General features: G+C 42.1%; 1 protein-coding gene across 1 annotated transcript; it reads left to right on the forward strand.

Annotated features, from left to right (window-relative positions):
- Window positions 1-1,068: 1,068 nt before the first annotated feature.
- TRIM36 (tripartite motif containing 36) lies at window positions 1,069-22,635 on the forward strand (the record flags this gene model as incomplete). Its single annotated transcript, XM_084224848.1, has 10 exons — window positions 1,069-1,095; window positions 2,023-2,261; window positions 9,822-10,191; window positions 13,397-13,543; window positions 14,582-14,677; window positions 15,568-15,821; window positions 16,423-16,547; window positions 17,372-17,662; window positions 17,938-18,235; window positions 22,281-22,635. 10 exons carry the CDS (start codon window positions 1,069-1,071, stop codon window positions 22,633-22,635), a joined length of 2,202 nt encoding a protein of 733 aa, XP_084080974.1.
- Between the last annotated feature and the right edge of the window lie 1,703 nt (window positions 22,636-24,338).

A 24,338-nucleotide genomic window follows, 5' to 3' on the forward strand; every position in this document is an offset into this window, starting at 1 on the left:
ATGATCAGAAGGCTATAGCACCTCACCTGTGAAGACAGGCCAACAGGGTTGGGACTATTGAGCGCGTAGAAGAGAAGGTTCCATGGAGACCTTATTGGTCTTTCAGTAGATAAAGGGGGCTTATGAAAAAGAGCGAGAGGGTGTTATTACATGGCCAAGTAGTGTGAAAAGGCATAATGAATTTAAACTTTAAGAGGGCAGGTTTAGATTATATTAGGAAGAAATTCTTCACTGAGAGGGTGATGAGCCACTGGCACAGGTTGCCCAGAGTAGCTATTGGTGCTCCAACCGCAGAGTAAGGCCAGGTTGAAAAAGGCTTGAGCAATCTGTTCTGGAAGTGGTCCCGGGCCACCGGGGGAGCATTGGAATTAGATGTTTAGGATGAGAGGACAATATCTGAAGCTGCATCAGGGGAAATTGAGGTTGGACATGAGAGAGAATTTCTTCAAAGCCCAGAGAGGTGGTGAAGGTATTTCAGGAAAGACTGGATGTAGCTCTTTGTGCCAAGGTCTAGTTGACATGACAGCTCTAGGACACAGAGTGGACTCGATGGTCTCCGAGGTCTTTTCCAGCCTGATCGATTCTGTGATTCTGTGATCTTCGAGGTGCCTTCCAATCCAAACCGCTCCACGACTCAGCGATTCAATCACACGAGAGGTGATCAATGGCAGGGGCTGAGCGGGAAGGCACTCAATACCCCCGGCCGCCGGGACGGGCGGCATTTCCGGTGCCGCTTGGCGAAAGAAAAGGACCAAAACAATAGCAGAGCGAGATAGCCGGTGTCCCGCGGGGAGCTGCGCGGCGGGGGCGGCTGGACAGCTCCGCTGTGCGGCGGCTGCCGCGGGCGCGCCCGCCCCGCCCCGCCCGCGCTGCCCCGCGCCCGCCCGCCCGCCGCTCTCTCGCCGCTCTCTCGCCGCTCTCTCGCCGCTCTCTCGCCGCTCTCTCGCCGCTCTCTCGCCATTTTGCGCCGGGCGCCGCCGCGGGCGCTGCACAGTCCGTGTCCCGGCCGCCCGCCCGGGCTGACGGCGCCCCGCCACAGGAGGAGGAAGAGGAGGAAGAGGCGCAGCGATGGAGAGCGATCGGCTGGAGAGCCCGGTGAGCGCGGGGGGAACCGGCGGGGCGCGGCCGCCGGGGCGGGGTGCGTCGTTGCTCTTGTGCTGCGGCGGGCTGTAGGGTGTGTGCCTGCGTGCCTGTCTGCCTGCCTGTCTGTCTGTCTGTCAGTCCGGCAGTCCTCCCCGGTGTGCGCCGACAGGTTCGTCCCTGCGGCTGTCGGCGCAGCCGGGACGGCGGGCAGGGCTCGCAGGGAGCTCCGACGGGCGCGGTGCGCGGAGGGGAAGCGCTCCCGGAGGGCGCCGGGCGGAGCGGGCGCTGCCGCTGCCTCTGCCCGCCCGACGCCCGGGGCTTGGCGGGGCGGCCGCGGGGGTCGCGGAATTACTGAAGAGCCGCACCGATCCACAGGCGGCTCTTTGTGCGACAGATAAAATACGTAAATAAACATAAATAAATAAATAAATAAATAAATAAATAAATAATATTCCTGACTCGGAATTATTACCCTAATCAAGTCAAGACAGTTTCAGCTCTTAAACGTGAATGACACGTCGGGAAAGCTTGTTGTTTAACCAGTCTGACACTTAATTTAGCTTTTTTTTCCCCTTCTCCCTCTTCGTATGCTGGACTCCTATTGTTAAGAAGTATGGTTGCGTTCGGTTGCATTTCACTTGGTCCTTGAGTGGAATTAAGACTACTCCCCTCCTTTCCTCCCCTGCAATGCAGACATGACCTAAAGATGAACTGAGTTTGCCTAGTGGCAATGTTCACTTCAGTTGAAATGAATGCTGTCAGTGCTTTCATAAATGCTAATTGATATTTGTTTTAGCCAAAGAAGTGCCTCAAACCAGATAAAATTGTGTGTATTTGTTCTACAGAGCTGGGGTTCGGTGATATAGAGCAGTGCCATAAGTCTTGGTGGCTCATGATTTCTTGCGCTTATACTTGTTTCTCCCTCTTTCTATCATGAAGGTTGCCATTAAGGGTATCGAAAGAGAACTTATCTGCCCAGCATGCAAGGAATTGTTTACCCATCCACTGATTCTTCCCTGCCAGCACAACATCTGTCACAAATGTGTGAAAGAAATACTTTTTGCATTTGAAGACTCCTTTGCTGATGGAGGCTCTGAATCCTCTAATCCAAGTAGCCCCCGAATTAAAATCTCTGCTTCTAGCATGGACAGAATTGACAGGATTAATAGAACAGGTATGTATCAGAAATTGTGCATGTTTTCCTGATTTTATTATTAGACTGGCTTGAGCTAAATTGTGTCTGCATTGGTAAAATGTCTTCCTGGTACTCCTGATGCGGTTACAAAGATAACTTAGGGATAGTGCTACTGTTGGTAATTTTGTGTCAAGAACAATGGGAATATTTTTAAGGACAATGCACTCTGTTCTATCTATAATAGAGTCATCTTTGTGGCATTCTATAAATCTTTTTAACCATTGTGTTTGTTTGTTTATTTCTTTATTTCAGCTACATGGTGATGTAGTAGCATCATGTTCAGTAGCATGAAGATGTAGATTTTGGTGGTTTCATTGACTGCCATGGTTTGCTCTGGTTTCAGCCAGCCCCAGTGCAGTAGTTCTGACTTCCTTCTGAGCCTGTGTAGACTTTGCAAGCTAGTTTTGTCCTGCCCACTTCATTATGCATACAGTAAATAATTTTCCATTGGTTATGATTATTGCACGGTTGCAGATTTGAAGGGCAGATGACTGGAAGCAGACAGCCCTAACAGCCTCCTTCATTGTGGTCTGCTTGAAGACTTAAGGAGTGCTTAGCTTTAGGACTCCTCATGCTCTTTGTGGTTTTGTACTAGAAAGATTCTTGCAGTCTTTGTAATCTATGGATGAGTTGGTCTGCTCTCCTACAGATGCATTGAAAGTGCTTTGTGCATGCTTTACCTCTTGAAAGATATCTGATCTTGGCTTTCAGGCGTTTTTCTGACATAATTATCCAATTTAAAACCACACTTCTTTGTGCTCAGGAAGAGTTACCAACAAGACAAATTCTAAAGCTTTATCTTACATTTCATGTTACTAAAGTTCATCCTTCCCAGTTTTCACAGATCAAATGTGCAATTTCACCAGCTTCTTTTAAACAACTATTTAGTACTGTTTAGTACTGAATGGTTAGTACTGGTACTCTTTCAAAGCAGTTTGTTAAGCAAAAAGCCACTAGTTCTTGGTCCTCCTCCTGCCACCACCACCCTGTCCTGAGATACACGTACACAAGTTTTTGCAGGATTTGTAAATCTTTAAATCCACTGTGGTCTGCCGCCATCTCAGCAAACTGATGGGAATATATCTCCTCATCTGACCGGCTAACAGGGAGGTGATGGCTTTCCTAAAGACCTGTTTGATGAGTAGCAAGAGAGGGTTGAGATTTGGAAATAATGAGCTTGCCCCCTCTTACCTCAAAGAGCGTTGGGCAGATGCACATCACAGGAAAATTATCATCTCAGACAGTTCAAGTTTACAGAATGAAAAGCATATGGAAATTGAAGCATTAAAGAATAGATGTTTAAATTCAGATTATACTGTCTTTTAAAATTTAACATTAGAATGTTACAGGCATTCTAGCTCCATTGCTATATCGATGTGAGATTTGCTCTCAGACCAGTTTGGTACCAACCATGGTCGCCAGCTTGCAATTTACATTTGCATAGTTGTTGTCTTGCATCTGAAGTACTCATACTGGGCATTGCCTTGCTAAATTTGCTTTGTGATCTGTAGGGGAATTTGCAAGAAAACAGCTCCATAAGAGACAATGCAAGGAAAACATCCAAACTGGAGTCTCACATGCATAACAGAAATCCACTAGAATTTCTGGAAGGCTTGTGCAGGGCACGTCAGTGTCAAGACTGTAGTGTCCCATTTCAAAATGCACATGACACCTTATTCCCACTATGTGTTTTTTTCCCCCCCACTTAAAGAATCCCTGATGTCTCTGTAAGGAATATAATCTATTTAAAATGGGTTGGCATTTAAATTCTTGGTATGCCAGAAGGAGCTGGTCTGTATTTGGTCATGTTCTTTATTTGTTGTGCACACAGAGCTTACATTTACAAGTACAATTTATCTTAATGTAAAAATTACAAAACTCATTGAAGTGGAGTGTATGTGCTGCTTAAAAATCAGTGTTTCGGTTTAAAAATACTTCTCTGTTTGTATTGTATTTAAAATAATTTTTAATTAGCAAAGTCTTGCTGAATATAACATGAAAATGAAGGCTATTTCTTATTGCTGTTCAATTATCTCTAATGTTACTGTAATTACAGTGTTGGTGCAATTAAAGTGTGTAATGTGGTTATGTTGACACTCGTGTGAATGTTTGATATCTGTCCCTGTGCCCTTCCCCCCACAATGCCTTCTTTCTCCCTTTTCCTGTTCAGCTTAAATCTTACTGTTGTTTGATATGCTAGGAAATTAAACATTCTTGCCTTTTAACCCTGCAGGAGTTAAACAGCCACAGGAGAGAAAAGAGTTGGTGCTTTTCATTTGAACCATTGTAAACCAATGGTATATCTCATTTTTTGATGTCTAAACAGCTCTCTGTTCATTGTTCGCAGCCTCACAGAGGAGGTCTTTTGGGTGCAGAGGTAGAAATGCTTCACTTCTTGTGTTGGCTAGAGATAGTCTAGTATTTAGATCTCAAGTTAAATATTGTCAATTAGCATATAGCTTTTTGTCAGTGGTCAAGTCCACAAAAATTCATTTGCAGTGAGCAAAGGTACAGCAAAGAAGTTCTATAAGGACAGCTTTTCATTCTGTGCAAGACTGATTTAAAGGTCAACTGGACTGGAATTCAGTTTAGGATTGGATTATTTTTTTTTTCCTTGTGTGTATATGACTGAATATACATTGGTGGGTACAAAAATGCACACAGAACCCCAGCAATCACCACACTGCCTCCTCCACCCCCTGCTTTTTAATTTTCAGCAGTTTACATGCTCAAGTTTCAACGAAACTGTCTTACTGGTAATGAAGTGTGCTTATTGGATTGATCTTCTTATGTTTACAGGTTGTGTTTGGCCATCACTGCTAAATGGAATGTAATATTGTATTCATTATTGTATTTAAGCCTGCTTAATTTGATGAAGAACAGATTGAAATTTGCACCATGTTGCTATGAGTAGGTAGTTATGAATCTCACAGTTTATCACAGCACATGAATATGTGAGGAAAATGAAGTGTTTTACACTTAGACTTGTAGTATTTGGTGTGTCTAATGACACAATCAGAGTGAAGGATAATTGTATCCCATTTCCAAAATTGAGCTTTGTCTGAGCAGCTCAGCCACTTTGTGGACTTTTTTAATACTGATTACATTTTTTTAATGTAATTTTCGGTCAAAAATGGGAGAAAAAGTCCCCAAATTCCTTGTTGCCACAGTATTGGCAGACACATGAGTAATCCATAGAATATGGTGTCCTTCAAGAAAGACTGAGCTAAACACAAATCTGAATTTCACCCTCAATGGAGGACAAAGCAGCTGTTGGGAAGAGGAAGTTTAAATTGCCTCAGTTGAAGGCTGAAAGTGTCATTAAACAGAGACACCGTACAATACCATCAGACCTTTTGGAAAGCTGTCCACGTCTGTTTTTCCAGAAAGTGATTTTGATTTGTGAAAGACTAAAGTATCTGAAAGTAACATTTTAGCTCTGCTGGCTTCTCTTAGGAGGCCTCTCCCCTTTCCCCATTCCCTCCTTCTCTGCTTCCCTCTTTACCCCTTCCCCTTGCTATCCCTATCCATTTTTTTTCCCTTCCCTTTTTCCTTCCCCCTAAAAGCCCATCCAAAAACATTAACTGAATTATGGGGTGCATATACATTTCTATTTAAAAAAACCCCAGCCTTGCAAGAGAGTCCAGTTGACTTTTAAATCTTTTTTTATTAGACTTTCACACATTTAATGTCCATGTCTTCCACAACCATAGAATTCTAGTAATACTGTTTACTTGAAAAACACAACTTTAAGATGTCTTATCCCTTTGCAAACCATTCACTGCAGCTTGGACTTTTCAGCATTTTAGGTGTTGGTACCTCTCCTTGGGAAGATGATGTTTCAACATTGTCTTTAAAGGACATACTTAAAATTGTTTTTTGACTTGAGTCTTTGCAATCTTTGCAATCTGTATGGTAATATTTGTGAGTCTGAGTGTATATTGTGATTTTTTTTTTGTAACTGATTGAGCAACTTATTGCAAGTGGAGCAATCAGTTTACAAATCACAGTGGAAAATTTCATGTGATGATTTCTAATATTTCACCAAATACATATTTGCTTGTTGTAAACTGAATTGGCAAAGTGTAAAAGAGAATGTGGATAGGAGCTAAGTTTCTCTGAGCTGCACATCTAAATATGTCTGCAAAATCCAAGGGGTTTTTTGCTCAGGTTTTGTTTTTTTTTTTTTTTTTTTTTTTTTTTTTTGCGTGTGTGTGCTTTTTTTTGTTTGGATTTTTTTAATATAACCAGAATTTAGTTATTTAGTTTCAGCAAGTTGGACACAATACAGATAGGAAAGACAGTGTCCAAAGTAATTCATTACTTCATCAGTGCTTTCTTCTTAAAATATGAGTGTAGAAATACTTTAAGCAGAAAGCAAACTACAGGGTTAGTATTTTAACACTCACTAAGCCAAGAGAGGATGTATCTCCTTATTTTTGAGTATTGAAGGGGCAAAACATGCCAAGCAGCTTAGCAAACAAATTTCCAGGATTTAAAACAGGAAAAGAACCCCAACCTAGGTTCTCAGAGTGCTGTCAATGAAAAGGGATGAGACAGTGCTGTCAATGAAAAGGGATGAGACATCTGAAGGTGTGCAGGACTTCCTTGATACCGGATTGCTTTCCACAGAGAATGTCACCAGTCTTTGCAGAGCATGGCTCATGATGACAGTCTCATTTCGGTCCACCACAGGCAGAATGAAAGGCCTCCATTGGGATGGATACGAATTTCAGATTGTATTTTTAAACTTGACCACTGCACCATGTTTTTTTTCCTTGTTATCTTGCTTTGTCATTGTTCGCTCTCTGCTCTAGCATACTACTTGTAGGCGGTCCCGATACGTGCTGCTTTGTATGATTATTTTCTTAGTTTCAGCAAACGTGTGTATTCTAGATCACTTTTTGTAGCTGTTGTTTGCATGGCACTGCATGTGAAGTCATCTTTTTGTCTAGGACATTGTAGAAGTCTGTGAAGAAGATTTCTCTGTGTTCCTGTGTGCAGTGCTAGCTTGGAGCATACACTGAAAATACAGTTTGTGTTTCACTGTTCTTGCTGTGCCTTGCATGCGTGTGTTGCTGTGTATGCCAAGTTATAGGTACTGCAGGATGTGCAGTAATTAATTCATTTCAAGTAAATATGAAAAAAAAGTTAAATCAGGCAACAATCTCTGCTCCCTTAGGTAGAGAGTTGCCTACCTGTGCTTTGTGCCACCCATCCTGTTCTGTAAATGCAGCCTATTTGTTCTGCTCAGAACTTACAGAAAAGCATGGGACCAAGCTTGGGTGGGAGACTGTCAGTGCATGCAGACTTATCTGTGCTCTGACTGTGACTTCGTAGCTGACAGTCATGCATAACTACCACGGGTTAAATTTCAAAGATATTTAAAGGAACTGATTCCTCATAGGAGTCTTGGTTTGGTGTTTCATTTGAAGAGACTGGGAAGGGCATGATAGGAATGGAGATTTTGGATTGTTAGGTGAAGGAGCAACAGGAGAGCAGCTCACAGCAAGTGTATTTTGGGCAGCATCACAGGACACTTCAGAAAGAAATAAACCATTAGCAATTTTGATGGGAAAATACTGATTAAATGCAGAGAAGAACAAATTTCCCTTTCTGAAGAAGAGCCAATTTCAATACTAAGAATTCAGCTTTAAGTCATACCTCCATTTACAAATTTGTTAGTGTTCTGGTTTCAGCTGGAATAGAGTCAGTTATATACTGGAGTATATATTGGAGGGATAATAAAAATAAAAAAATTGTAATACAAAAGAAAGAGAGGAATAAAATCCAAGAAAAACAAGTGATGCATAATACGATTGTTCACCCAGTGGCCACCCTGTCACACCTGACTGCCCCTAGTTTATGTCATGTCCAGGACATGTTATGGTTTGGAATATCTCTTTGGCTGTTTGGGTCAGCTGTCCTGGCTGTTCTCCCTCCCAGCTTTTCATGCACCTGCTCTCTGGTGAAGTGTGGAAAACTGGAAAGTCCTGGATTTAGGGTAAGCACTACTTAGCAGCAGCCAAAACATCAGTGTAATAACCTCATACTGAATCCAAACCACAGCACTGTACCAGCTACTAAGAAAATGATCTCTAACCCAGATGAAATCAGGACAGTTAGTTATACCAATATGCAGTGCTTTCAAAGAGATCTTAAAGCAAAACACCAGCACTACAGAATACGGGGTTTTTCAGTTTCTTTGTATGGGGAAGCTGAGAGAATACAAGTTAAGCCTAAAGATTGGCTTTACCTTCTTTTGAAATACATAAAAGATTCTTTCTGGTAGTTGGAGGCTGTGGCTTTATGAGTGAGACAGCATGCATTCCCTGTGCACCTTGGGAATATTACCTTGTTAATAACCTCTGAGTCTGAGTGAGCCATCTCCTTACAGACTCAAAAGGCTTCTTAAGTTAGTGGCTTTTCTTGAGCCTGTGATTTTACTTTGGAGAGAGGGGGAAATTTGTGTGTAGCTATTTGGTAGGAGTGCAGCTTCTCTGCAGCTCCCCCTTTAGAAATTAATAGAGGTTGATGTATGCTGTTTAACATCCCTGTGGAGATCTGTGGTTCCTCGGTTCAGAGTGGAGTAACTTGAAGATATAATTGCCTCAGATTCCCCAGGGCTTATTTAGCAGCCCTCCTGTATTGAGGCCTTTCAGGAGAGGCCAAGTGAGCCTCAGCATTTTTTTACTAAATTATTTGTCTGAGATGATGTCGCTGTTGAGTAGGAAACGTCACAGACTCACCTGTAGGCTGGTTTGCACAGCAGCTTTACATTGGACCCTCCTTTTTATACATTGTTCCAATGCAGATCGACCTGGTTGGTGAATTAATCAATACATTTCACCTGATTGGCTAATTAACAAGACACCTTCCTTAAAAACAATCTTTGAGAAGATCAAGAAAACAGAGAGTAGGAAAGCAACACCTGCAGGTTCTTTATAATAAGCTGTCATTGTTTATATTCAACTCCCTGAAGTGTCACAAGCTGATTCTGGGAAAACTTACCTAGTTTTCTCGCTCTCTGACCAGGCTGTCACATCCACAAGATGTCACACTGTTCCCTCATTTTCCTGTTATTTTTGTGATGCCTTTTGGGATGAGTAAAGTAAGTTTGAACTCAGCCAAAGCAAATTTCAGGGAGCTAAAGGTTGGCTATGTGTTTCTTTTGCTCTGGGAGTAAGTGTCTTTCACTTCAATATGTTAGGAAGCTATTGCTTTCTATATGGGTAACCAGTTAGTCTAAAACCACTTGACTTCCACAAAGTTTTGTGGTTATTGTTTGAAAAGGTTACAGCTTGAGTGCATCCAAAACTAGATAAAGAAAATGGAATTGGAAGAGCTAAATTTATCTTTACATAAAATTTTGAGTAGTAGTTTATAATGTTCTTTGGAGTCAGACATTACACTACCTTGTCAGGGCAATTGTATTTTCTTTGGCTTGGCAGACTGCATACGAATTGGTGTTGTACTAGTTTGAATGTGTTACAGTCTGGAATTGGTTTGTAAATTCCTGTGCTTCTGTTAAAATCTAAACCAGTTTGGTTTATACTTATCCTAAATTGGGTTTTGGTGTCTACACAGGCAGAAAACGCAATTCACTGACTCCTAGATCAACTCTGTTTCCTTGTCCGAGTTGCCAGCGGGATATTGATCTCGGGGAGCGAGGCATCAATGGCTTATTTCGCAACTTCACTTTGGAAACCATTGTGGAAAGATACAGACAGGCAGCCAGGGCAGCCATTGCTATTATGTGTGATTTCTGCAAACCTCCAGCTCAGGAGTCCACCAAGAGTTGCATGGACTGCAGTGCAAGCTATTGCAATGAATGTTTCAAAATACACCATCCTTGGGGAACTGTGAAAGCACAGCATGAATACGTAGGACCAACCACCAATTTCAGACCCAAGGTAAGTATACTGTACCTTACAGAATTCAGGTTGCTCATGGAGCTGCAGACATATCTGTGCAATGATAGTTGCTTTTTAGGACCATGATTGCTTTATTGACAATTGCTGTTATTTATTGAGTGAACCACAAGCTTTTGCTCCTTGTTGTCATTGAAGGGGACATTGAGAACCTACTTGAAGGTTAAATATAAGTAAATATAAGAGTTTTTTCTTTGTGGAATGGATGTGTTACTTGTGATTTGAGTCTTTCTTTTATTTTCTTTTTTTTCTTTTCTTTTTTAAGCCTTAATGATCACAAATAACAGAATATTCTAAGTTGGAAGGGACCACAAGGATCATCAAATCCAGCTTTTAAGTGAATGATTCATACAGGGATCGAATCCATGCCTTTGGTGTTATTGGCACCTTGGTCTGGAGCATCTAGAATGGACTGCCTAGGAAGGATGCCTGTGTGTGGTAAACTTAAAAACCCCAACACACCTGGCCTCTTCCATGCCCCCTTTAGGTACATCCTCTTTGGATGCTTTGTGCTTGAATTTGATCCATCACCAAGCATCTTCTTTCTCTCCATCCTTGCATCTAGCAAGAGCAAAAGGTGGAGTTATTGTTATTACACCATTATTTTTTTTATCTATAGCAGAAGAGATAAAAATGTTATGGCAAAACGTCTACTTTATACACTGGTGCTGCTGTTACTGCATTCAGACAAAACAGTCATAACAAAATGCCCCTAACTTTGTGTCTTGTGCTGAGCGTGGTGCAGTAGTGGCAGTGCCTTACTGAATTTGTTAGATCACAGATGTTACATGTCACAGATACTATCTTGCTAACCAGGGACCACAATAATGGCCTTAATGTCCCAGCACATGTGGGGGCACATTAAGGGACATGGGCCTGTACCTCCTTGCTGGATGTCCCACAGGTGCTAGAAATGCTGATGGTCAGGGAGTCCTGATTAATTATTATTAAATAAAGTAAATTTGATTAATGTGCAATGTGTAAGAAGTTCTTGACTGGTGTACTTTCCTTCTGAGACTGGAAAATTTGAGCCTCTAAAGTTAGCAGGCTGGGAGATTGTGAACATCCAGAAGTCCACTTGGTGGTGTTTTCCTTGAGTCTAAAACATGAATTCCAGTTAAAAGTGAGCCCATGCTTCATATGCTTTCAAATGTGCTTGCACACACATTGTGTGAATTGTCCCTCTATTGGATAAATGAGAAAATACGGAAACTTTTGTCTATCTTCTAGCTCTTTCTTTAAAGTGCTATACAGCTCCTTAAAAACTTCTCTTCTATGGCATCTAAACCCTCACAGCTGCAACGTTGCTATTGGAAAGTACCAAAGGCATCTTGTGATCCCTGTGCACTCCTAAAAGTTCCCTGTGGTGTTGCACTACATGCAGACGGAGTTCAGGATTAAAAGTCAGTAGTTGAATTCTCTTGAACCAGAGCAAAATGGGGTGAAGTGCTTTAGATTATTCTGACACTAAAGTCTTGAGTATGTGTGCATGTGTGGGATTTAGCATTTCTAATTATATGTGAAGACAGGAAGAGGGAAAAAAGGAGAAAAGCATGGTGTAGTTAACTTTAGTTCAGAAAAACTTCCCAACCACGGTAAGATGATCTTTACTGTGCTATTATAGAAACTTTTCTGAGGATTGTTTGAGCTTAATATAAAGAAAGAAAAGTGCATTTTTCAGACCTGAGCTGAAAGCATGAAGTATTTGTTGATTTCCTAAACAATGTCCTCAGTCACCACTTTAATTTACAACCAGGCTGGAGAGCACTTTGTAGCGTGTGCTGCGTGTGGTGGGGATGGGAGAAGCATATACTGGGCTGATTGTTCTTGAGTTTTGAGAGAAGACAAGGCAGTCTGCTGACCTCTGCTGTCTCTTGCTTGCAGGCTGTAGTTCTTGCAAGCAGTTCATATGAGGAGATGAATAAAAATAAGGATTTTCTGTGAGGTGTTGCCATACACTGCTATGGAAAAATTACTTCCACAGATTAACTGAATGACTGTAGCTTTTGGAGATGTTTGCCTGCACAGATGATTTTCTTGGCAGCTTCCTTTTTCCTCTTTTTTATTTTCTTCCAAATCCACTAGTCAATCCAAATGGGATCGCTAATTGCATATTTGGTTTAAGGATAGTCTTAAGATGCTGGTGAGACTGATGCCTTTGGGCTTTTCACCATACCTTAAGATAACATTTGAGACTTGAAAGCTGGTTTCAGGTTTTAGTTTATTGTGTCCATATTTGTGCTGCTCACAATGTTCTATTTTTATCCCCTTTTCTGACCTTTCTTATTTGGGGGAATATTGAAACTGAAAAGCTTCCTCAAAAGTTCCTCTTTGGTAACTTCTTTGTAATAGATGACCCAAATGTTGTCTTTCAGTGCTCTAGAATGAGGCAAAGCAAGCATCATTTCTTTTTTTAAAAACATATACACACACACACACACTTTATATGGTTTAATCTGTTTCCTGAGCGTGGACTTGAGCAGCACTTTTTTAACTCTTTGAGCATTTATTTCAACAAGTTCTGGTTTTGAAAGGTGATTTTTAGCAAACACCAGCTTTCTTGCAATGCTGTTTGAGCTAATCCTGAAAGTAGCAGCCAGTGTGAACAGCTTGTAACTGGAGTCAGACAGAAAGATTGAAACACTGGAGTCTATTGTCTTTAAAATAACTGTGGCTGTAGGTGGTGGCTGCACTTGGTAGCTCCAAGAGCAGTGGCTATGTGGTTTATCAAAATCTAGCTTGGACTTAAATTGCTACAATGTTACATCATCTCTTGCTTTAAGAAACAGTTCATAGCTCTTGCAAGAGATGCTGGCATGAGCATGGGTAAGTTTGACAGGCTGGGTGTGTTATATATTGCATTTACAGCCCTGAGCTGGAGTGTAGGGTGCTGGAGGCATTGCAAACAACATGGGCAGGGTTTAGCAAAAATTGATTGCTATATGGAGGCTACACATAGACTGCTAGAGGCTTACTTACTGTAAACCTTGTGAGACTGTGTGTTCATCTGCTGGCTTTCAATGGCATTGACAAATACAAAAGGTAGAAGATAAACTGACTATAAAGATTTCACTGATGAAGTCACATGCTGCTTTGGGTTCATTGTGTGTTTTGATTTTTTGTTGAGAACCCCCATTTTTGGAAGTTCACCTGGACTGTCTCTGCTTTTTTTTTTTGCCCCCCACAGATTTTGATGTGTCCAGAACATGAAATGGAGAGAGTAAACATGTACTGTGAAATCTGCAGAAGGCCTGTTTGTCATCTTTGCAAACTGGGTGGAGGTCATGCAAACCATAGAGTAACAACCATGAGCACTGCCTACAAAACCCTTAAGGTAAAAGAAAATATCATTGCACCTGGCCTTAAGAAGGGAAAGAGTACTTTTGATGTGAGGGCAAACTCCCACTGGATAGAAGCCAGGATGTGTGTTTAGGATACCCTGAACTAGTTTTGAGCCCTGTCATTGTGCAACATTTGTTAATGTATATATTAATGTGATATAGGTCACGTTTTAGAAACTAAACTGTTTGCTCTGATGCATGAAACATAACCCCAGAAAAGTGCTGTCATGTTATTTCAGTTAATTGTACAGCAGTACAGACAACACAGAAGGTTTAAGTAGTTAATCAACTTCACAATCAATTTTTTTTAATTTAAGCGCTCAGGTAGCCTGTGGTAGAGGGTACTTGAGAAGCCCGTCTGAGAAATTTGCGTCTGAAGTATCTGTTGATATCTTTGTATGTTTCTGAAGCTGCATAGCTGTTAATTTCCTAAGCAAAGCACAACAGTAAAGACTTACAAACATCAGATTGTTATTGAAGACAGCACCTACTTCCTCTTCTTCCTTTTCTTCCTCTCTTGCTCTCAGGAGAAAAAAAAAAAAGGAGAAAAAAAAAAAAAGACCAGATTAGCCTGCCTTGTGCTATCTGGCCTCCTCACTGGTTTGCAAGGCCTTTCCTGTACAGCTGCTAGCTCTTGCAGCTAAGGAAGCACTGGGCCAAATCTGTGATTTGAACTACTCATTTTTCTAGCAACTCTTACTACATATGAGTTAATAACTATCAGCTCCTTTCTGTAAGTTTAATGTCCTGAAGCCTCTTTTTCCCAATCTAAGAGAGGGTGATTCCTGGGTGATTGGGAGCCAGCTGACATTGTTACCTCTGATCCTTAGAGCCTGTGCCAGCAATCTTGCTCACAGTTGCTTTGCAGTCACTGCAGGTCACCAAACAATTCTCCACAGGACTGCTGCTCATAACTGGTGTCTTGCTGTTGTCCTTGTGGCTGGAGAAACTGAGGACAAAACAGGATGACCTGCCTGTGCTGGTTGTCACTTTGTGTGAGATGCCCTATTCTTGCTGTTTTACTTCAACAGGAGAAACTTTCAAAAGATATTGAGTACCTCATCAGTAAGGAGAGCCAGGTGAAAGCTCACATCACACAGCTGGATCTGCTGCTGAAAGAAACAGAGGTAAGAGTGGCTTGAAGGTTGTCTGGGGTTGGCCTTTGTACAGCCACAGGAAGGATTCAAAACTGTTTTCAGTGAAATGTTTCAAACTTTGAGTTTTTTAGTTAAGTAGTAAAACAATTTTTGAACAGTTTGTGGTAGACTGAATCACAGTCATGGTAAGACCTAGTCCTGCCAGTATGGGAAGCAGACAAAGGGAAGTTTATTTTTGTGTAATATAAATAGAATAAAGCTCACTTGATACCTTAACCAAAATGGGTTAAACATAGGGTATTTGTGTACTTATGATGGTGCACTATTTACACTGCCTGTTTACCTTGAGCAAGGCAGAATTAAGGGCAAAATCTTCCTGCAGAAGAGTCACATACAAGCTGAAAAACATGAAGGAGGAAATTGAAGAAGTTCCTAGTACTGGTGTGTCTTGATTATAGACAGCCTCTGAGTTTTGGAGCTCCTTTTATCCAGGGCAGTATTCAGAGGCGGCACTATGGTTCAGAGGGCGTACGCGAGAAGCTGGGCTGGACCCTCAGGTCAGGGTGGTTGGGGAAGGTGGAAGAGCATCTAGCTCTTGGGCATGAAGACTTCAGAGAGACTGACATGCTTTTACAGTGCTTTTTCATGAGCTATCTAGACAAATGTAATGCATAACTCAAGGCGTAATCAGAGGAATACTTTTCCTGCTCTTCATTCTCTGTTAAAGACAGCAAATGCTGACTAGCTTGGGTGTTGTGCTGATCTCATTTTCAGTGCTGAATAGCATAACAAAGCTCATTATTCTTACCTATCAAATGGATGACTAGATGACTGTGATGTCTTGGACAACCTTAAGTATGTCTCTGTGCAGAGTCACAGTGATGTAGAATCTGTCTGAAATGTCTTTTGTTTGCTCCTAGTGCAACAGTGAAAGAGCTAAACAAGAAGCATCTCAGAGTTTTGAGAAATTATATTGTGTCCTGGAAGAGAAGAAATCTGCAGCTCTTAGGGCAATTGAAACTTCTAAGAATATAAGGTTGGAAAAATTGCAAACACAAGTGGAAGAATACCAAGGGCTCCTGGAAAATAATGGCCTTGTAGGATATGCTCAAGAAGTGCTTAAGGAAACAGATCCCTCCTGTTTTGTTCAGACAGCAAAACAACTTCATGTCAGGTATCTTAAATATCTTCTGTTTGAGGTGCAAGTACTGTTCTAGGATGTCTGTGCAGTTGTATTCTTGGGAGATGGTCCTGGTCATGTTCAGCTGGAGCTCCTGCATTAGAGCATGCCTTAGGAAACAATACTCGGGAGAGGAGTGCTCTTGTCCTGCCACAATGCCTAGCCTTGTTCAGTGGCCCTGCAGTGGGAGGGTAGTCTGTTTAGCTCCCTGAAAAATTCCTTGTCTCAGAGATTTTATCAGGTATTTGCAAGTTAATCTAACAGGTCTCTTCTGGCTTTAGGCTCTTTGATCTTTGTGTTCTCTACTAGCGCCCCACATCAGTTTTGTTCTTTGAATGTAATGTTCCAAATTCTTTAAATGCTTTGCCAACTGAATGACTACCTGTTCATTATCTTTACACTGATGTACAAAAGGCCTTTAAATTTGGCATTTGAGAATCTTTCTAGAGATTCTAGTGAAAATTTCTGGGAGACATCAGTAAGTACATGGAAGCAGAACTTTTTATAAAGCAAAACCTAGCATTTTTACTTTAAGGAATGGCCCACTTGAATTGCCTTTCTTTTTTCTTGTGCTCTGCCACTTTTGTGTTTTCAGAATCCAAAAAGCTACTGAGTCTCTGAAAAGCTTTAGGCCAGCAGCTGAAACTACTTTTGAAGACTTTGTGGTGGACACTGCCAAGCAAGAAGACATCCTTGATGACTTGTCCTTCCATTCCAATGGTAAATTCTGAGTGCATTATGTCTTTCTCAAATTCTTCTCAGTAGGTTTTTCTCAAGTTCTTCTCATTAGGTCTTACTCGAGTTTTTAAGAGCTTCTCTGGAGAGAGGCAGAACTTGCACAGGGCAGCAGTTGCAGAGCTCAGTGTTGCATTATTCCTTCTGTCTCCATGATTCAGAAGGCATTACCTGGCAACAGTGTTAGTTTCAGCTTTCATAAAGAAGCTAAAATGACATTTCCTTCAGTACCAGTTTGCACTGGCTTCCAAAATACTGTATTTACATCACACTCAGTCTTTCTAAAAGCCTTTTATTGCATGACAGAAAGTAATAGTTTTTAAAACTGCCAGAAAAAAAAAAGGCTCAAGCCTTTTTAAGTAAAAACAGAAAACAGGGGATTTATTTAAGTGTATGAACAGAGAACCATCCTCATCTACTCCTTTTAACTGAGAGTCAGATTCCCTCCTTTAACAGTCCTATAGCTCAACAAAGGGGTTATCTCCTGGTTTAAGAGACAGTTTTAAGAGGTGGATACTTTAAAATGAGTTTCCTCCCAATATAGTTTTAACCAGTCCCTTTCCACCAATAAGAAAAACAAGTATGAGTAGATAGAAGTGAAAAAAATAACAGTTTACTAAAAAAACAAAATAGCCATGGGTCAAAAATAACTGTAATAGTCCCTAGTTACAAAGTGGCTGAAATCTGGAAGGGGGCACAGCTAGATTTGGAATACAGTAACAGTTTGGGTTAGCTAGGACTGGTTGTATGGTTAACTCCAAAACAACATGTATCTAAATGCCAGAGCTTTTTTCCCTCATGTGTTTCAGGTCTAGAAATACCAGAAATCAACGAAGAGCAGAGCAGAATGTACAACAAAGCTCTGATCAGCTGGGAATGCCCTGGGAGGACAGATTCTGCTGATATCTATGTCCTTGAGTATCATAAACTTAATAAAGAGGAGAGTGTGACATGGCAGAAGACTGAAGTTTGTGGCAAGAGCAAAGTATTATCTGATCTTGATCATGACAGCAGCTATGCCTTTAGAGTTCGAGGTTACAAAGGGTCCATCTGTAGCCCTTGGAGCAGAGAAGTTATTATGCGTACTCCTCCAGCTCCAGGTATGGGTTTTTCTTATGTCTGCCATTGTCAAGAGCTGAAAGTAGTTTCCAGTAGCTCCCAGATGTCTCCTACACTGTTACCAGTTTCATAAATGTTTAGAAGCACTGTTATAGATTAAGTCAGTAACATACAGAGACTGTTAGCTTGTGTGACATTCCTGGTAGCCTTTAAAAGTGGCAAATTCTAATCCCAGTATGACTTAAAATGTAGTTTATAAGTACAGAAGGCCAAATACATAACTAAGCAGAATGTTTTTTGGGATACTGTTTTTCAGTTTTCAGTTTTCTTTTCGATGACAAATGTGGGTACAACAATGAACATCTCCAGCTGAACCCAAGAAGAACATCTGTGGAAAGTAGGGCTGGATTTCCTTTGCTTCTGGGATCTGAGCGCTTGCAGGTTGGCTGCTTCACAAGCCTGGATTACATCATTGGTGACACTGGGATTGCCAAGGGGAAGCACTTCTGGGCTTTTAATGTGGAAGCCTATTCATACCTGGTGAAAGTGGGCGTTGTTCCTAGCAGCAAGATACAGAAATTGTTCCACAATACCCCTGATGTTATCAGTCCAAGGTAAATTGCTTACTCTTGCTTTAATACATGTTTTACATAAGGGGATGGCTTTTTTAAAAAGTAAATGAAGAGCAAGTCTGTTCTCAGTTAGTGCACAAGGTGAACCTAACCAGTGAAAAGTTTGAAGGATTTGGTGTAAGCAGGTTGTCCCATTACTAGCAGAAAGATGTCCTGATTTATCCAGAGTCCTATTTTCTTTCTTTTTGGGAAAGAAGTCAGGTTCCTGTAGATGCCAAGGAATGTCAGTTAAAGCAAGAAGGTTAAAAAATAGTGTAAGTTTTAAGATTGAAGCAATGCTTGATTATTAGTAGTAAGGCTCTGCCTTAACTCCCTTGGCATACAAGGTTTGGCAGCCTTTCGGAGGAACAGTGTTCACTGTACAAATTTGTATGGTTTTGCAGTAGCTGTGTCACAGTGGATTCCAAGTCACTGGCTTACCCCAGGCTACATGCTTGCATACTGTATTGGAGTGCTACTGAGCACAAGCCAAAGTACAGTGGACAAACCAATGAAAAGATTTCCATCTCACAATTACAGTTGTAGCAAGCCTGGATGTATGTGGGAACTGCAGGCAGGGAGGCTATCTCCTGGGGACTTTACTCAGAAATTTAGCAAATGTTTGCCTTCTTCCTGTATAACACATGGAAAATGTGTCAGCACAATCTTGTGCTGTTTAAAGCCAGATGGAGCCATTTGCAAAGTGAGAAGTTAGATCTAAATTTCCTGATTTCTTTTTCCTTCCCCGCGTAGATATCTGCAGAATTTTAGGTGACACAGAAACAACTGCCCCCACAAGCATCCCAAAACTGAAATCCTAAGTAGGGAATGTCTGAAATCCTAAGTAGGGAATGTGTGCTTCTCCATGTGCCTTAATCTGAGGAGAGAGGTGGAGAGAAAAGCATGTAGACTGACCAAATATGTCTGCAGACTCTCCAGTAACCATCTGGGAAACTGTTCAGGGAAGTCTTCAGACAGAGCACTTTAAAAAAAATCCCCAAACTTAAACCACTAAAACACTACCTTTTGTTTTGTAATTTTACAGATACTGTAACATAGCAGCATCATGGAAAACTCACAGGACATGTTCTTGTCTGTAAGGATTGGTCATATTTGCTAAGTTACTTCTCAAGTTAACTGTACCTGTAAGGTTCATTAATGATTGCCTAGTATAAGTACATTTAGATACATCCACTCCTTAGTAAAGCTGTCTGTAGTCTTGTCCTTATTGGAGTTTAGCTGTTTTGAACTGTTTGAAGTAACCCAAGCAAAATCCCACCTACCAAATTCCTCTTTTTTCCTGGCTAAGGCATGTATCACTGGTGTAAGCAAAGCCTGCTGGATGCGTGCTGTGACTGGAGTGCCCTTTTGGTTACAGGCTCTTCAGAGGGACAGGGGGACAGATGAGGCAGGGTGGCACTGTCTATAACATAGCGTGTGGAATGTATGCAGCTGGCAGTGCCACAGTTGAGACCCTCTGGGTAAGGATTAAGGCACAAACAAAGTAGATCTCATTGTGGGAATCTACTACAGGCTACACAGCCTTAAGGAACTAAGGAATATCTCTACGTCAACCACCCTTGTGTTTGTAGGGCTCTTCAGCTTGGCAGATGTTGACTGGGAGAACCACATGGATGATACAAACAGGTCTAGAGTAGTCCTAAAACACCTGGATGATAACTTCTTGGTAGAGCTACTAAGGGAGCCAGCTGAGAAAGGTGCTCTCCTTGATTTTTTCTGTGTCACCAGAGAGGATCTTGTGAGCCAAGCGGAGATGAGCAGCTGTCTTGGCCACAGCAACCATGATGCAATTGAGTTTAAAATCTCTGTTGTCAGGAGGAGAAGTGCCAGCAAAACTTCAGTTCTGGAGGAGAACAAACTTCAGGCTGCTGAGGGTACTCATCAGGAAAGGCCCCTGGGAGACCACTATTGAAGGTGCTAAGGTCCATCAGTGGTGGTCACTTTTTAAGCACCACCTCCTAAGGGCACAGGAGCAGGCAATTCCAAAATGTCATAAGTCAAGCAGGTGAGACAGAAGGCTGGCTTGGGTGGGAGCTTCTAGATTTAAGGTAAATAAAAAAAGGGTATGGCCAATAGCAGCAAGGTTGGGCAACGTGGAAGAAATAAAGAGATGCTGCTTGACATTTGAGAGAGAAAATTCATGTGGTCAAAGCCCCACTAGTGCTGAAGCTGGCCAGAACTGCTGGGAACAATAAAAAGTGTTTTAACAATATGTTAATGGCAAAAGTGAGTCAGAAATACCATAGGCCTATTATAGGAGGAGGATGTTCACCTCACTAAAAGGGACAGAGACAAGACAGGGATGTTTAATGCTTATTGACCTTGGTTTTCAACACCAGTGGTGGGCATAGGGGGTTCCAGAACTCAAGGACCACAACTATGAGAATGATAAACTCCCAGCCAATCCCAAATTTCTGCAGGATTTGCACAATCCCCATTAGCATGAATCCCCATAAGTCTGCCGGGCTTGATGGGATTAATCCTAGGGCACTGAGCTGGCTGATGTCATTGTGAGACCTCTCTGATGTTTCAATGGTCTTTGGAGGTGCCAGTCAATTAGAAACTGGCAAATGTTGTCCCAGTTTCCAAGACTGGCAGGAAAGATGACCCTGGTAACCACAGGCCTGTCAGTCTCACTTCAGTGGCTGGTAAATTTATGGAGAAGATTATTCTGGGAATTACTGGACAACTGAAGGACAGTGCAGTCATCAGAGGAAAGTCCTGCTTGAAAAACTTTCTTTCCTTTCATGACACATGAGCTGAGCTGACCAAGGGAAGCCAGATGATGTAATCTTTCTGGATTTCAGTAAAGCCCTTGATGCTGTGTCTCCCAGGATCCTCCTGGACAAACTGTCCAGCGCACAGCTGGATGAACACATCGTGTGATGGGTGAACAGCTGGCTCGCAGGTCAGGCACAAAGGGTTAATGTGAATGGGGTGACACCAGACTGGTGACCTGTCACTGAGGGGTTCCACAGGGCTCCATGCTCAGCCCTGTGCCCTTCAACAGCTTCGTGAATGGCTTGGACACAGGACTGGAAGGGTTACTCAGCAAGGTCACAGGTGATACCAAAGTGGGAGGAACTGTTCACTCTCCTGAGGGCAGGGAGGCCCTGCAGAGACATCTTGACAAATGAGGGGACTGGGCAGGCACCAACTGCATGAAATTCAGCAAGGGCAAGTGCTGGGTTCTGCACCTGGGATGGGGCAGCCCTGGATGTACAGACAGACTGGCAAAAGAGTGGCTGGAGAGCAGTGTTCTAGAAGGGGCCCTGGGGTCCTGGTTAATGGGAAATTGAACCTGAGCCCGCAGTGCCCTGGCAGCCAGGAGGGCCCCGTGTGCTGGGGGCATCAGGCACAGCATCACAGCCGGGCAAGGGAGGGGATTGTCCTGCCCTGCTCTGCACTGCTCTGCACTCATCTCGAGTGCTGGGGGCAGTTCTGGGAATAAGAAAGGCATTGAGCTGAGAGTGTCCAGAGGAAGGCCATGAAGATTTTGAAGGGTCTGGAGGGAAAGCCTTACAAGGAGTGACTGAAGTCTCTTGGCTTGTGCGGCCTGGGGAAGAGGAGATTGAGGGGAGCACAGAGGCAGACTCTGATCTCATCTTTTAGGTGACTATTGACAGGACCCAAAGGAATGACATTAAACTGTGTCATGCGAGGCTTAGGCTGTATATTAGAAAAAGGTTTTTCACCCAGAGGGTAGCTGGACTCTAGAGAAGGCTCCACAGGGAAGTGGTCCCAGCACCAAACCTGCCAGAGCTTAAGAGGCATTTGGACAATGCTCTCAGGCACATTGTGTGACTCTTGGGGTTATCCTGTGCTGGGCCAGGACTTGGAATATAATGTTTTTTGTGTTTTCCTTCTAATTCAGGATATTCTATGATTCTATGATTTTTTTTACCACCCAAGATTTTTCGGTGATCTTGTGGTGTTGCCTGTCTTAGAGAAATGTTCTTCTCCTGTTCACACCACTGATCCCACTTCAGCATTTGACAAAAGCACATGGTTTATTTTTGTGTTCCAGATATGAGCAAGACAGCGGTCATGACAGTGGCAGTGAGGATGCCTTCTTTGACTCATCGCAGCCTTGCACACTGGTCACTTTAGGCATGAACAAGTTCTTTATCCCTGCCACACCTGCTGCTCCCAAGGATCCAGCCAGCAGAATCCTTCCCCTGCCATCGTGCTTGGGCATTTGCCTTGACTGTGACAGAGGCAGAGTAGGGTTTTACGATGCAGGCTGTATGAAGTGCCTGTATGAATGTGAGGTGGATTGCTCTGGCTTAATGTACCCAGCGTTTGCTTTGATGGGCGGTGCGGCAGTGCACCTTGAGGTGGCTGTCACAGCCGAGGACAGGGAGTACCACGGCGACATCTAGTGCAGTAATCTCTTCCCATTGCTGTTCTGAGACAGAAAATGAAAGCAGAAGAATTCTACCTTAGCTTTTAGTCCTGATAAATTATATTCTTCATGTTGCTCACAAGCCTTTGGCCTGTGATTTTTTTAAAATAAATGGTCCAGGCACTTCCTGCACCAGAGGAATTCTCCTGCCTTTCTTGTGATATGTGCAATGCTGTTCTCCACAGACTTCTTTTCCTGGGCGAAGCAGGGAAGAAGTCTCACTAGCAACCAAAATTTACTTTTCAGGACTAGCAACCAAAACTTACTCTTCAGGGTAGAAATCTGCCTTTTATTTAACTTAAATCCTTACATAGTCAGTTTTGTATTTAATGAAGTCAAAGCTGACAGTGTGTAATTGCCATTCTCCTTTTAAGAAATCTGCCTGAATGCCTCTGCAGGGTTAAATGCTTTCCAGCTAACCCCTGAGCACCACTTGGGCCTTTCAGCAAAGAAGAGCATATTAAAAAAATAATATGAAAGAGGAAGAAATCAGAAATGGTGTTGAATGTTTAACTTATACTTGGAATGATGAAGGTAAACTTGAATCTGATTGCATGCTGTATACCCTTAATGTGATTGCAAGTTAAAACTCAAGTTCTGTCACTCAGTGTCATATAGTTGGTGGCATAATGGTAAGTTTCTTTATTCTCCCAGGCTTTTACTATAAGCTATCTAAAATTAAGTGCAATTGTACCTTAAATGTCAGAATTTGGAATAAAAAAATCAGAAATGTTTGCATGTGTGAATAATGGTTCCTGGTATTTAGACAAAAGCAAGTGAGTTGCTGACATGAGTAATTATATGTGAATTAAAAAAAAATTAACCTGTAAAAGCAAGTATTAAAGAAATACCGGATTTTCTAATTTTTTTTTTTTATCTAGTAGCAGCTTGGATTTTTCTTAGTAAGAATGTTAAAAATGCACTGGTTAAGTTTTGAGACCTATTTTCTGCCTTAAAGGATGTCTCCCTTCAAATTTCAGTTCCTCTGATGTTAAAAACTGTATCACATTTGCAGAATCATAGAACCATGGGAACAGCTTGAGTTGGAAGGGACCTTTAAAGACCATCCAGTTCCAACCCTCCTTGCCATAGGCAGGGACATCTTCTACTAACCAGGCTGCTCAAAGCTGCATCCAACCTCACCTTGAACACTTCCAGAGACAGGGCATCCACCGTTTCTCTGGAAAACCTTCTCCAATGTCTTACCACCCTTATTGTTAGAAATTTCTTCCTTATCTCCAACTTATATCTATCATCTTTTAGTTTAAAAGCATTGCCCTTTGTCCTGTCTCTCCAGGTCTTGGTAAAAAGACTTCCTCCATCTTTTTTTAAATCCTTTTTATATATTAAAAGGTCATAATAAGGTCTTTCTGACGCCTTCTCCATGCTGAATAACTCCATCTCTTACAATGTCTTCACAGGAGAGGTGTTACAGCCCTCTGACAATTTTTGTGCCTCTCCTCTGGAACCACTCTGTAGTGGGGGCCCCAGATCTGAACGCAGTGTGTGTAAACACACATTGCTGGTTCATGGCCAATTTTTCATCCATCAGGATGCCCAAGTCCTTCTCTGCAGAGCTGCTCTCCATTCCCCAGTCTGTAGTGATAGTGGAGATTTCCTGGATCCAGGTGCAGTACCCTGTGGTTGTTGAACCTCATGAGATGCACACCAACACTGGTG

Source organism: Fringilla coelebs (assembly GCF_963513975.1).
Source record: "Fringilla coelebs genome assembly, chromosome: Z".
Lineage (NCBI taxonomy): Eukaryota > Metazoa > Chordata > Aves > Passeriformes > Fringillidae > Fringilla > Fringilla coelebs.